This window comes from Neoarius graeffei, chromosome 3, assembly GCF_027579695.1.
Source record: "Neoarius graeffei isolate fNeoGra1 chromosome 3, fNeoGra1.pri, whole genome shotgun sequence".
In the NCBI taxonomy this organism is placed as follows: Eukaryota; Metazoa; Chordata; class Actinopteri; order Siluriformes; family Ariidae; genus Neoarius; species Neoarius graeffei.
Window position 1 is genome coordinate 37,878,257 of NC_083571.1, and position 15,387 is coordinate 37,893,643.

At 40.0% G+C, this 15,387-nt stretch overlaps 1 protein-coding gene across 1 annotated transcript in view; it reads right to left on the reverse strand.

Annotated features, from left to right (window-relative positions):
* LOC132882786 (intelectin-like) overlaps positions 1 to 5,710 on the reverse strand; it is a 30,165-nt gene extending 24,455 nt beyond the window's left edge. Inside the window, exons 1-4 of the mRNA XM_060915895.1 lie at positions 5,632 to 5,710; positions 5,203 to 5,271; positions 4,294 to 4,356; positions 4,049 to 4,180 (exon numbers count right to left, since the gene is read on the reverse strand). Of these exons, the coding sequence (XP_060771878.1) occupies positions 4,049 to 4,180; positions 4,294 to 4,356; positions 5,203 to 5,269 (262 nt within the window). The 5' untranslated portion in view covers positions 5,270 to 5,271; positions 5,632 to 5,710. The remainder of the gene's footprint in view (positions 1 to 4,048; positions 4,181 to 4,293; positions 4,357 to 5,202; positions 5,272 to 5,631) is intronic.
* Between the last annotated feature and the right edge of the window lie 9,677 nt (positions 5,711 to 15,387).

The following is a 15,387-nucleotide window of genomic DNA, read 5'->3' on the forward strand; positions in this document are numbered from 1 at the left end:
ATAATAGCAGGAGACTTTAATAAGGCCAACTTGAAGACTGTACTGCTGAAGTTTTACCAACATGTTAAGTGTTCTACTAGAGGGGAGAACACTCTGGATCATGTTTACTCCAATATCAAGCATGCGTACAGAGCCATACCCCTCCCTCACCTCGGCCAGTCAGACCATCTTTCCCTCCTGCTCTCCCCAGCCTACACCCCCCTCAGACGCAGAGCCAGGCCCACCACAAGGACTATCACAACCTGGCCTGACAATGCACTCTCTAAACTAAAGGACTGCTTTAAACAGACAGATTGGGACTTATTTGAACACCAGGAGCTGGAGACATTCACAGGAACGGTGCTGGACTATATCAAGTTCTGCATCGGGAATGTGACGGTGGATAAAAACATCCGGGTCTTCCCAAACCAGAAACCCTGGATGACCAGCCAGGTCCGCTCACTCCTCAGGGCTCGCGATGCTGCCTTCAGGTCAGGTGATAGAGCTCTGTACAGAGCTGCTCGAGCTGATCTGAAAAGAGGAATAATTAAAGCCAAGGCGGACCACAGGCTGCGCATAGAATCCCACCTGTCCAGCAACAACACACGGGAGGTGTGGCAGGGCATTCAGGACATCACAAACTTCAGAGACTGTGATGCGCCAACAGGAGACTGGAGTGCGCCACTAGCAGAGGAGCTAAATCGCTTCTTTGCACGCTTTGAAACATCTCAGTAGCACTCATCTGCTCCTGCCCTGCCCCCACCACCACACAGTTCCCACACCACTCCTTTCACTGTACAGGAGCACGATGTCACACGGGTGCTCCTGGCAGTGAACCCCAAGAAAGCTGCCAGCCCAGATGGTGTACCTGGTAAGGTGCTCAGAGCGTGCGCCCATCAGCTCGCCCCTACCTTCACCAGGATCTTTAACCTCTCCCTGGCTCAGGCAGTCATCCCGCCCTGCCTAAAATTTGCAACAATAATCCCAGTGCCAAAGAAGTCTCCCGTCACCAGCCTGAATGATTACCGTCCTGTGGCCCTCACCCCGGTAATCATGAAGTGCTTCGAGAGACTAGTTCTTCAGCACATCAAGGACCACCTCCCCGCAGACTTCGACCCCTACCAGTTCGCATATCGCACAAACAGATCCACAGAGGACGCCATTGCCCTAGCTCTCCACTCTGCACTAAATCACCTGGAGCAGCAGCAGAGCTACGTCCGCATACTCTTTGTGGATTACAGTTCAGCTTTTAATACAATAATCCTGGACATCCTTATTAGGAAACTGGACACTCTCGGCCTCCCCCCTCTCACATGTGCCTGGTTAAAGGACTTTCTTACTAACCGGCCCCAGACTGTGAGACTTGGCCCGCACTTCTCCTCCACCCGCACGTTGAGCACTGGCTCTCCACAGGGCTGTGTGCTGAGCCCCCTCCTGTACTGCCTCTACACCCATGACTGTAGTTCGACCCACAACAACAACCTCGTCGTCAGGTTTACTGACGACACCACAGTGGTCGGACTCATCTCAAAGGGAGATGAGGCAGCCTACAGAGAGGAGGTCCTGAAGTTGGCAGCCTGGTGTTCAGAAAATAACCTCGCTCTGAACACCAAGAAAACCAAAGAGCTCATTGTTCACTTCAGGAAGCACAGCACTGACCTAGCCCCCCTCTACATCAACAACGTGTATGTGGAGAGGGTCCACACCTTCCGGTTTCTCGGCGTCCTCATCTCCGTCAACATTTCCTGGTCAGTAAACATCACAGCAGTTATTAAGAAGGCTCAGCAGTGGCTACACTTCCTGAGAGTCCTCAGGAAGTACAACCTAAATTCCAACCTGCTGCTGACCTTCTACCGCTCATTCATCGAGAGCCTGCTGACGTACTGTATTACAGTATGGTACGGCAGCTGCACTGCTGTAGACAGGGAGAGGCTCCAGAGGGTAGTTAAGGCAGCACAGAAGATCATTGGCTGCCCTCTCCCCTCCCTGATAAACATTTACACCTCCCGCTGCCTTAGCAGAGCTAAAAACATTATCAAGGACCACTCCCACCCTGGCTTTGATCTGTTCGACCTGTTGCCCTCAGGGAGGCGCTACAGGTGCATCAGGACAAAGACAAACCGATTCAAAAACAGCTTCTTTCCAAAAGCCATAACCGCCCTGAACTTGGATATGCTCTGACTTCATAGTCTATTTACACTACTGTTCAAAAGTTTGGGGTCACTTTGAAATTTCCTCATTTTTGAAAGAAAAGCACTGTTCTTTTCAATGAAGATCACTTTAAACTAATCAGAAATACACTCTATACATTGCTAATGTGGTAAATGACTATTCTAGCTGCAAATGTCTGGTTTTTGGTGCAATATCTACATAGGTGTATAGAGGCCTATTTCCAGCAACTATCACTCCAGTGTTCTAATGGTACAGTGTGTTTGCTCATTGCCTCAGAAGGCTAATGGATGATTAGAAAACCCTTGTACAATCATGTTAGCACAGCTGAAAACAGTTTAGCTCTTTAGAGAAGCTATAAAACTGACCTTCCTTTGAGCAGATTGAGTTTCTGGAGCATCACATTTGTGGGGTCGATTAAATGCTCAAAATGGCCAGAAAAATGTCTTGACTATATTTTCTATTCATTTTACAACTTATGGTGGTAAATAAAAGTGTGACTTTTCATGGAAAACACAAAATTGTCTGGGTGACCCCAAACTTTTGAACGGTAGTGTATTTTACTATGTGACTCTCCTCGTGCAATAATTTATAATGTGCAGTACTTTATAAGGGACTCTCTATGTGCAATACTTTTATAATGTGCAATACCTCACTCCATAATGTGAAACACAACACATTCACCTCACCTCAGGACTGTGCACCTTACATACAGCACATGCACCTCAGGACTGTGCACCTTACACACACCTCAAGTCTGTGCACCTACCTTACCTAGCAATACTTCATAAATGTGTAATATTTTATTTTATAATGTGAATCTCTCGTGCAATAATTTATAATGTGACTCTCTCTGTGCAATAATTTATATGTGCAATGAGCAATACCTCACTCCATAATGTGTAACACAACACATACACCTCAGGACTGTGCACCTTACCCCCCTGACGCACTCCCCCCCTTTTTTTCTCCCCCCTTCCTCTCTCTCTCTCTCTCTCTCTCTCTCTCTCTCTCACTATACACGCTGTTTAGCGCTGTTATTGGAGATGCTTTAATCTCATTGTACATGTGTATAGTGACAATAAAGGCATTCTATTCTATTCTATTCTATTCTATTCTATTAATGAGAGTCAACCCACAATCAATGAAGTCAAATCAGTCTTAGTTGAGCAAGTCGGTAACGGTATTTCTTACTTTCACCATAAATTTTTATTGATATGACTTTGGTCTTTTGCTGTAAAAGGCCTCTGCCTTAAAATCGGTTACCGCAGTGACGTCACACACTCAGGGCTGGCTGGCTCAGCGGGGCACCTTGAATGCCAACTTTGCTGTTGATTTTAATTCTCAAAAAAATATATATTTGAATTCCCATTTATGCAGCATACAAGAGTCAAGGATGGAGATGCTATCCACTCAGAAATGTATTTAAAAATAAAGGTTTTGTGTATCTCCTTTAAGATTATGCCAGCTGCCACTACCATTGCTTACCTTTCAGATCAATATACAAAAACATTTAACCAAGATGGCGTCCTGCACAACAGGAATCGCCGAACTACAGTCTCCCGTAACGGACAAGGATCAGGTTTACCAAAGTAATAGACAGTGCAACAGTGATAGTAATTAGGCTACTGCCTTACATAAACATGAGAGGAGCATTAGATCAAGGTGAGATGGACATTTGATAAATGTTAGAGGAACAGTAGATCAAGATTAGATGAATATTAGTTAAATGTTAGATGAAGGTCAGATCACCATTAGCAGAGTGTTAGATGAAGGTTAGATAAATGTTAAAGGAGTGTTAGATGAAGGTTAGAAAAATGTTAGAGGGGTGTGAGATGAAGGTTAGATGAACATTCGATTAATGTTATTAAAAATAATGAGGTAAAGCTACAGCACTGACCGATGGTGCATTTCCCGTACATGTTGTTCTCGTGAACACTGGCCACCAGAGTCCATCCTCCTCCTGCACTCGTCATATCACAGTACGTCTGATACACAACACCGTTAGGCGTGGTCAGGTAATAAAGACCATCTACAGTCACATGGATCAAAAAATTACACAATATTCCACACGGCAGTGCAGAGTGAGGCTCTGACACTGTTCGTAATTTTCTTTAATGAAATGTCAGCTTGTTTCGCACGTACCTTCATTGACTTTAAATTTTTCCTTGAGCTCTTTGCAGCTTTGGGAAGTGGAATATTCCGTTTCTGCAGAAATAAATGTGGGTTTACGCCATTGTGTTTCATTCTACATGAATTAAACTCTGAATTAATTGGGAAACATACGGTACCTACTGCAACACAGAACATGTTTTTGCAGCCCAGTGGTTTCTTATCTTTAATTACAGTTTAAACAACATAATGATCCCAAATGGAAGTAAATAAGGAGCTGAATGTATGGGGAAATGATTGACAGCTCATTCTGTGCATTTTGAGGGTCGCGTTTTGAAACCTGACAGTGCTGTAAATCATTAATACATGGTGTGTATAGAGTGTGTTAATTAGAGCAATAAGGATTTGGGGCTTTTATACATCACTAAACTTTTAATAATACCAGTGTTTTGGTGTTTATCCATTATTTTTAACAAAACCCTTCAGCTCTGCCCTTTACTGACTCGGTTAGTTTACATTTTAGGGATGTTTCATTCCACACTCACACTGCAGGGTCACAGCATTCTGTAGGACAGGTGAAGATACTCCTCCATCTCACCGTTACTGGCTAGAGACTTTAGAGAGAATTTGGTACTCGCTCAGGTCTGGCTTACTTTTCTTCTTCGATCACTGACATTATATTTAATCAAAAATGTATTTATTGATTTATTTAATCCTCCCTTCACCTTTGGGTGAGCTTTATGGGTATTTGTACAGTATACAGTCTGTATTCAATTGAAGAATTATTCCGCAATTTCTCTTTTTGCTTAAAATGTATGTGTTTTTTAATTAATTAAACACATATACATTTCCAAATCTGTGTGGCACAAAGCTGTTTCTGCTGGTTTTGATCTTATCATTATGATCAGAATATACAATAAAACAGCATCAGTGAAATCATACCTCGAACAGATAGAGAGACATTTATCGACGCAAACACCACAAACGCAACGATCCAGCAGTTCGCCATCACTGTGGGGAAAATCAAATCAAATGCAGAACTCTCAATAAGAAATGGCTGTAAATAACAAGCGACTGTTTGCTTCATGCATCTACACACAGATATAATTCAGATATATGCTCTCTTATCAATCAGACAACATAAAAGTTCAGCAATATTTTATGGAAAATTCTATCATTATAAAGTGCAATATTTCTGTGGAATAATTCCATCAGAAACTGTAATAATGCCTTTTAAACACACTGCTAAGTGTCTATCAGGCCAAAAGAATTAAACAGGTTATTTTATTTTATTTCTTTTTTTGCATGAATAAATTAAAAAATTACATTTGCTGAAACCAAACCAGTCCCAGGGAGATTAGTGTCACTCACCAGAAGGTGTTGTTTTGGTCCTGAAGTTTTCAGATCTTGAGTTATTTTACACACAGAAGGTTGAACAGCAGCGTCGGGCACTGAGGTGGATTTCAGCAGGGTTTTTATAGTGTGTGTGTGTGTGTGGGAGAGAGAGTGTGATAGTGCAGGAATGATGTTGGTTTCCAACGATCCACTCGCTCATTATTTGGAACGTGCCAAACTGCCACGTCCTCCGCTGCAATGTCATAATACCCAGGATTCTGTGGGATAAAGTACAAAGATGAAGAAGAGGAAGAAGAATCTTCTCATCATGTCAGAATTTCCTCATAATGATGGAATGATGTTTGTATTTAACATTAACCTTTTGATGCAAAACATTTGCACACCCCTTCTAATACACAACATGGTTCAAAAATGACCCGCATTCATTTTCCAGGTTATTTGATGCTGACTGAGTTTTTCTTTGCTCTATCTTTTGAAATCAATTTATTTTATGATTGAATATTCCAAGTATTCTTTAAATATCTTGTTTTTAATTACCACAAATCATTAATTAAATTTTTTCTTTCCTACTTTATGAACAAAAATACTTTTTATATTACTACACATGGGTCATCCAAGTGTGATTTAAAATTAAATGTCTTAATACTCTAATAATAATTTGTTTCAAGTAATTACTTTAGCAGTGAATGGGGCCAGTTATTTATTTATTAACTATGTAGTTAGCTAAGCCAACTACAATAAAATTAGCTAACTAAAGTAGAATATATCAACAGCTGGGTAGCTAATAGTAATTACTTAACATTCTGACAAGTAATCTACTCACTCTCAAGGTAACCTAAACATAAATCAATTATAAAAAATAAAATAAAAAATGATGATTTGTGCTAAACAAAAACAAGATATTTACTGCATATTTGGAAAAGTAAATGACAAAATGAATTTATTTCAAAAGTATATCATAGAAACACTCATGAAATAACCTGGAAAATGAATGCAGGGCGTTTTTGACCCATGTTGTGCATTAGAAGGGTAGTGATACAAAAAGGGTTTTTATTTAAAAAGTAAGAAAGGAAAAAATAAAATAAGGATGTATGATGATCAAAAACAAGTTAATTGAGGAATACCTTGAATACTGAATGATGGAATTAATTTATTGCAAAGATATAGAAGATAAAAACTCGGCCGGGTCACTTTTGACCCATGTTTTGCATCAAAGGGTTAATAAATGTGTTTATGGAACTCACTGCTGTTGTTACCTCGCCTGGGACGGAGACCACCAGGGGGGTGAGGTATTGTTTTCTCATCTCATCTCATTATCTCTAGCCGCTTTATCTCATTTGGGTTTTTTTGCTAACGATATTAGGGGAAAACGGCTGGTCCAATCTTCATGAAACTTTCATGATAGGTGGGCATTGGTCTCAAATAGAACTTCCAACATTTTAAGGGTCATCCGGTCAAGGTCAAGGCCACAGTGACCAAAAAGGGAAAAAAAAAGCTCTGAGCTCAGACTGCAGGAGTGGTGCCTCAGAAAGACTCCTCCCACAAACACACTGATTGGATCCCTACCTGCCTCATTTGCATACACAGTGCTGTCATTGGATGGTTTCTTGGTTTATTTACATATGCAAAGGAAGGGGTTTTGTCCACGCCCACTTTTAAATCCTACTGATAAAAACGTCACCGCTCTGTTGATTTATTGTTATAAATTAATTATAAATAATTGGACTAGACTAAAGAAATCACTTTCAGACATGTTTATGCTTATTATAGAGGGAAAATGTGTTCCACTGAGCTCTAGCGCCGGGCCATTTCCTGGAAATAAGAGTTTCAGTCATGGCGACAGCGTGTGTATGTCAGCCTCAGTTCGAAGGTTTCAGTTTGAAAACTGTAAGAGGTAAGAGTAGAATAATATAAAGTACAGACACTTGGTATATTTTACTTTTGTGATTTTTAAATTGTTCAATTTTGGATTATGCTTCATTTTTGCGGCTAATGACTCAGAGAGTAAATATATATGCTATATTTTCTGTCTGGACATGGGATCAGAAAACAATTTTATTTATAAGCAGTAGCCACATGTACCCATATGGTACCTATTTTTTTTTCGCCATATCTTCCTTCATATTCATTATAAGTGCTACCGGCTGAGGTTTGTTTTGCCTGGCAACACTTGTTATTATTGTAAATTTTTTCATACTTTAATGATATTTATTCCATATTCTCATTTGTTTAGGTTCGTGTGTTTATTTCTTTTGATTTGGACCTTGAAGTCATCACTGGTTGCAGCTTCTGCAGTGCCGAATGTGACAGTGTTACTCCACGATCCGTCTCCCTCAGGTACCTGTGGACTTCCACCCTGCTGACTGGACCAGCGATCACCTTTACATTAGAGTTACATAAACGTTACAGGAACATTAGATCAAGGTTAGATGAACATTAGATAAACATTAAAGGAGCATTTGTTCAAGGTTAGATAAATGTTAGATGAGCGTTAGATGAAGGTGAGAACATTAGAAAAATGTGAGAAGAATTTTAGATGAAAGTTAGATGAACATTAGATAAATATTAGAGGAGCATTACACAAACATTAGATAAATGGTAGATGAGCGTGTGACAGTGAGGGTGTGGTCGAGCATCGGCTGTGAATGCCAAGGAGTCAGGTCGACCAGCAGGTAACATGTGACGAGTTACACCTGTGTCTAATTCCTGGCTGTCCATGAACGTGTGTCTCTGTGTGTCTTTCAGATGGCCAGTAGAGAGAGAGAGAGAGAACTGCATCCTGTGACCTCTGCGTGTGTGTGTGTGTGTGTGTGTGTGTGTAGATATAGTAGGCACTGAAAAGTGAACATTAAAATTAAAAGTGCACCTTGGATTGTAGTGCCTGTCTCCAGTTCCTCATTATCCCACCTCAGGGAAGTGTGACAGAGTGTTAGATGGAAGTTAGATGAACATGAGATAAAAGTTAGAGAAATGTTCGATGAAGGTTAGATGAACATTTGTTAAATGTTAGAGGAGCATTAGACAAACATTAGATAAATGTTAGAGGACAGATAGATGAAAGTTAAATAAAAATTCGACAAATGTTAGAGGAGCATGAGATGAACATTCAATAAATGTTAGAGGAGTGTGAGATGAAGGTTAGATAAACATTAGAGGAACATTAGATGAAGGTGAGATAAACTTTAGAGGAGTGTTGGATGAATGTTAGATAAATGATAGAGGAGCATTAGATGAAAGCTAGATATACAGTGCCTTGCAAAAGTATTCATACCCCTTGAACTTTTTCACATTTTTCCACCTTACAACCACGAACTTAAAAGTTTTTTTATTGAGATTTCATGTGATAGACCAACACAGAGTAGCACATAATTATGAAGTGAAACGAAAATGATAAATGGTCTTCAAAATTTTAAACAAATAAAAATCTGAAAAATGTGATGTGTATTAGTATTCAGCCCCCCTGCGTCAGTACTTTGTAGAGCCACCTTTTGTTGCAATTACAGCTGCAAATCTTTTGTGGTATGTCTCTACTAGCTTTGCACATGTAGACACTGAAATTTTTGCCCATTCTTCTTTGCAAAATAGCTCAAGCTCAGCCAGATTGGATGGAGAGCGTCTGCGAACAGCAATTTTCAAGTCTTGCCACAGATGCTCAATGGGATTTAGGTCTGGACTTTGACTGGGCCATTCTAACACATGAATATTCTTTGATCTAAACCATTCCATTGTAGCTCTGGCTGTATGTTTAGGGTCATTGTCTTGCTGGAAGGTGAATCTCCTTCCCAGTCTCAAGTCTTTTGCAGCCTCCAACAGGTTTTCTTCCAGGATTGCTCTGTATTTAGCTCCATCCATCTTCCCATCAACTCTGACCAGCTTCCCTGTCCCTGCTGAAGAAAAGCATCCCCATAGCATGATGCTGCCACCACCATGTTTCACAGTGGGGATGGTGTGTGCAGGGTGATGAGCAGTGTTAGTTTTCCGCCACACATAGCGCTTTGCAATTAGGCCAAAAAGTTCAACTTTGGTCTCATCTGACCAAAGCACCTTCTTCCACATGTTTGCTGTGTCCCCTACATGGCTTCTTATGCCTGTCTTTCAACAATGGCTTTCTTCTTGCCACTCTTCCAAAAAGGCCAGATTTGTGGAGTGTACGACTTATAGTTGTCCTGTGCACAGATTCTCCCACCTGAGCTGTGGATTTCTGCAGCTCCTCCAGATTGATCATGGGCCTCTTGGTTGCTTCTCTGACCAGTGCTCTCCTTGCTCGCTCTGTCAGTTTAGGTGGACGGCCATGTCTTGGTAGGTTTGCAGTTGTGCAATACTTTTTCCATTTTTGAATGATGGATTGAACAGTGCTTCTTGAGATGTTCAGAGCTTGGGATAGTTTTTTATAACCTAACCCTGCTTTAAACTTCTCCAGAACTTTATCCCTGACCTGTCTGGTGAGTTCTCTGGTCTTTCTGATGCTGTTTGTTCTTCAGTATTCTCTAACAAACCACTGAGGCCTTCACAGAACAAGTGTATTTATGCTGAGAGTAAATTACACACAGTGGGACTCTATTAACTAATTAGATGACTTCTGAAGGCAATTGATTGCACTGGATTGTATTTAGAGGTATCAGAGTACAGGGGGCTGAATACTAATGCACACCACATTTTTCAGATTTTTATTTGTTTAAAATTTTGAAGACGATTTATCATTTTCGTTTCACTTCATAATTATGTGCTACTCTGTGTTGGTCTATCACATGAAATCTCAATAAAAAACTTTTAAGTTCGTGGTTGTAAGGTGGAAAAATGTGAAAAAGTTCAAGGGGTATGAATACTTTTGCAAGGCACAGTTACAGTTTATTTTCTCTGTTGTTGACCTCGTTAACGAAGAGCCAGAGTGAATTGCTGGTGGATCACTCTGCTGAACTCCTTTTTGGACTGTGTCAATCTCTTTGCCTGGTCCACTGATGTTCCCAACAACCGTCCGATCTTTATCCATGGATCCTTGTAATATCTCCTACTCGGCTTCGCAAATAGGACCTTCTTTGTGATTGCAGTGTTGTCAGCTCTACATATATGTGCAATGTACTTCATGATATTCTGGATTTCATCATTTGTGTAGACAAAGCTGTAAACTTCTTCTGAATCTTCTGATGCTTTCTTTCTTTTCCACCCTCCTTTTACCATGCTCCGTAGTATCTGGTGCTAACAAACTTCGTCCATTTAGTTGTTGTTCGTTAGGAAACCATGCTTGTGTACCATAAATTAACCGCGATCTAACACACACTTCCAGGATTTTCCGTCTTGTGCACAGGTTGACATTGTTGTCCGTTAAGACAGTGCAAAGCTCATTGAATTTTGCATTTGCCCTGGTCACACGAATTTCAGTGAAACATCCCTTTTCCTCAGTTGTTATCATTTGCCCTAGGTACATGAATTCTCTGACATTTTCCACGACTTGACTGTTAATGCTGAATAGTGTTGGCTGTTTTGCAAGATCGTCATCACTAAATACCTGTGTTTTGGTCTTCTTGAATGAAATTTGAAGCCCAAATTGTTGGCACACATTATCTATTATGGTGAGAAGTTGCTGTGCCTCACTCGTTGTTTTACAGAAAAGAGCAGCATCATCTGCATAAAGTATCCACCTCATTATCTCCACTCCACGCATTCTTCCACCACTTCACTGCTCCCTGTTGGTGCACATATACGGGATATTGAATTCGAGATTGATACCCCAGCCATCAGGAAAGGCTTTGTCAATTTCATAGGTGGCCACTTTCAGAACATAGTCAAAGTAGTAGTTGAACAAGCATGGAGATTCTTGTCCACCTTGTCTACATCCTATGAGCACATCAAACTTTTCTTTCATTCCCTGTATCGACGTGGTGGTACCTTCATATAATTTTTGTAGTATGGCTACCAAATGAGTGGCTCCTGTTCGTATCTGCAGTACTCGGAAAAGAAAATTACATGGTATATGGTCATATGCTGCACTAAGATCAACATACCCTATGATCAGGGGTCCTCCATATTTCTCAATCACTGTCTTTACAGTGAAGATTCCATCTGACGTAGATTGATTGTGACGAAATCCATACTGACACTCACTGATGTGTGTTTCATATGCACCTTATAATCTGTTAATAATAATTTTTGCAAGGATACGGCTCATATTTGCTCCAATAGATAATCCACGATAGTTCGCTGCTATGCTCTTCTTGCCTTTTTTATAGAGACAGGTGATGCTGGAGTGTAGCCATGAGTTTGGGACCTGAACACAAGTCCAGATCAATTTTATCAACGTCAGGATCATGCTCACCAAGTTCTTACTTTCATTGTATTTCAGTCCCTCCGTTTTCAGGTTATCAGTCCCAGCACTTTTGTTGTTCTTAAAACTCTTCAAAACCCTTATTTCCTGTTCATCAGGAGGATCTTTGTTGATATATACTACTTCATCCCTCAGATGTGGGTACTCATCTGGGTTTGCAAGCTCAGGTGGGAGTGGTAATTGTCATGCCTTGAAATTATCTTCAAAGTGTATCTTCAGTTTTTCATTTGATATCAATAACTTGGATTTAGTACAAAGTACTTTTTTGCAATTGCAAATTCTCTCTCAACCATCCTTGCTTCTGCTGCTGTGTTGATGTTCTCCACCATTTCCTTGTAATAATTATTCTTCAACTCTCTTCTTTGCTTCTTGATCGTTTTCTGAAGCTTTCTCATATCATCATGTTTAGTACAATTTCGTAAACTTCTCATCTGTTGTTGAAGGATCATATCTTCCCAAGGTTCTTTCTTCATTACTGGATCAATTTTCGGGCAAACCTCATCAACTTTTTTGATTACCGTTGTTACTATTCGCTCATTCAGCTCGTTACATTCAAGTCCCTGGAATGCTCTATCCAGTGTCTCTGTTAATCTTTGTTGGATATCTAGATTGATCCTTACTGCCTGCAAATCAACCAGTGGCTTTTTATTACGTGTACATCTTGTTCAATTGGTGATGTAATTCTCGTTTTGTACTTGGGAATTCAATATTCATCACTAGTAACCGATGATCAGTATCAAATAAGGATGAGGGTCCAATATACACTCGACAAGAATGGACAAATCTTGAAACCCACTTGGTGGTGCATATGTAATCCACTCTTTTCCATTTCCCAGTTCGAGCATGTCGCCATGTTTCACGGTGGATTCTCTTTGTTCTTAAAATCGTGTGCATGATTTTCATCTGATTCTTTAAACACCACATCAATAAGTGTTCCCCATTATCATTAGTTTCAACTCTATCTGAGTTATGTCCAATAATAGAGTTCCATGTGTCTGTCTCTTTACTGCGTGAAGATATTGTAGCATTGAAATTGCCGAGTATTATTGATTTATATTTCGGATTATCATCTAGGTCAACCTTTGCTTTGCTTAGAGCTGAGTAGAATACAGATTTAGCTGTAACTGATTTGGTAGAATCTGTTGGAGCGTACACATCCAATACTGCCATTCTCATGCCTTTAACCTTTATGGTAGCAGATATTATCCTTGCTGGTAGGTGTTCCTGGTAACTTTTAATTTTCACATGTGGTGCTAAGAGTATGCCCACTCCATATTCATGTTTTTGTTTAAGTCCACTCCATACAAGTTTCCATCCCTTCAGAGAAGCATCGTCAAATATCAACAATCCAGAGGATGTATGTCTTACTTCTTGCATTGCTAAAATGTCAAGACCAAGATCACTTGCTGTCTTCACTATTGTTACTAACTTTATATCATCTTGTAAGGTCCTCACATTAATGGTTGCGATTCTAATGTTGTTACATCGAGTAGGGGGCTTTATATTGACCTTGTTGTTTGCAGTCTTCGTATGAGTTCTTGTACCTGTATGTTAGAGGAAGGTTAAATAAACATTAGAGAAGTTTTGGATGAAGGTTAGGTAAATATAACCCTCTCTGATGTGCTGAAGCCTCCCTACACATCCAGGTACTCTGCATTGTTTTATTGTTGTGATGGGGTGATGAGTGGGGAGAGAATGAAGCACCGGAGACGGGGGTTCTGGATTGTGGCTGAGACTTGTCGACACTTTATTGGCTGCTGGCTCCACCACCCTTTCAGATCAATATACAAAAACATTTTTTCCCTATAGAAATGATATTCATGTGTTAAAATGAATGAATGAATCTACTGTGTCAAAATCATACTCCAAGACTGAAAATAACACATTATGTCACATGCACATTAACTAAGGCATTCAAAATATATGACGTGGTGAGAAAATAACTTAAATGACATAAAACAACTGATTAAAAGAATATTTCACCCCACACTATTCCCGTGGAATGTGCACTCGACTCGCGGCACAGCAAGCTAGCCAACCTTACTGCCAACTTTCATGAAGATATTAATGTGTTTGCTTCTCAAACCCATGCTGAATTGTAGATAACCAGCTTAATTAACACTTCTGATGAACAGATTAGAGGGCCGATTTTTAGTTCAATTATTTTAAAGGAGATACGCAGAACCATGGCCTCACTTTTTGTTTATAAATGCCTTGAGTGAATATTGTAACAATAAACAGGACACAGTTTATTCCAAAGGTACCATTTATTGAAATAACTGACATGAATGAGCAAACTAAAACTGATCAGATATAGCAACAATAGCAGCCAAGGAATAATTCAATATAAATGGTGATACAATATATACAAATAAGAATCAGTAGTGTATATGATAATTAAGGCACTAATGGTGATCAGAAGTAATAAGCTATAGCCAGTGTTACAGTGTAGGGGTGAGTGGATGTTAAAATGTGATAGGTAAATCACGTGTTTATATGTGTGTGTGTGTGTGTGTGTGTATGAGTAGAGGTGTGTGTGTGTGAGAGAGAGTGTGTGTGGGTGTGTGAGCATGTGTATGGAATGCGAATGGAATGCGAATTCCGTACCAGCCGCGCCTAGAAGGGGGATGGTCGACGGAGGGAGTTAAAAAGAGAGAGAGAGAGAGAGAGAGAGTATGCTTGATCTAATTAAACACAGATAGTAAATAAAGTAAATCAAACAACACACGGCCTAAGACCGACTTTCATGCGAATCAAAATGCATACATTTAAACAATAAATGAATTCAAATGAACAACACTCTTCACATTAACTAGTCACAACTAAGACTAACAATTGCCCAGATGCCAGCCTTACTCGAGATCGTTCTTGTTAGTGATTGAAGTGCTTTCTCCATATCCGAAGACAGCGCGGGGCGCAGATCTAGGGAGAAAGCAGTTGTTCCTTTCACTTTTAGCTCATCAGCTGAAGATACTCAGTGTGCCATTGGTCATCCAATGATCTGGAAGGAATCTTGTTTATAGTTCGTCGACGTTGAGAAAGGGAAAAGGGATCTGGTCATCTTTTCTCTTTGAAATACTGCGTGGGCTGCAGTCACTAACCGGTTCAGTTATTATTACAACTCTGCGAAGGTCAAATACATTGAACTTTGGCTAAAGGTCTGGTATCAATAGCTCATTCTTGTCCTTCATTCTTGTCCTTCTGTAGTACAATGCATCAGCTTCTCTGTGTTGCTCTGCTTCCAACTCCTCATTTAAATATTCTGGCAGAATTTTCAGTTAATGTTTTTTGCTAATTATTTACCTAACCTACAGAGGTAAGGGTGGAATGAATGAAAAACTTCTATTTTACTTCTTGTGAAATATATGTATTATTGTGTGGGTCTGTAATAACTCAAAAATAACTAATCTGTTGGGTGATCATGTCACTTTAAGGAATCAGTATCAATA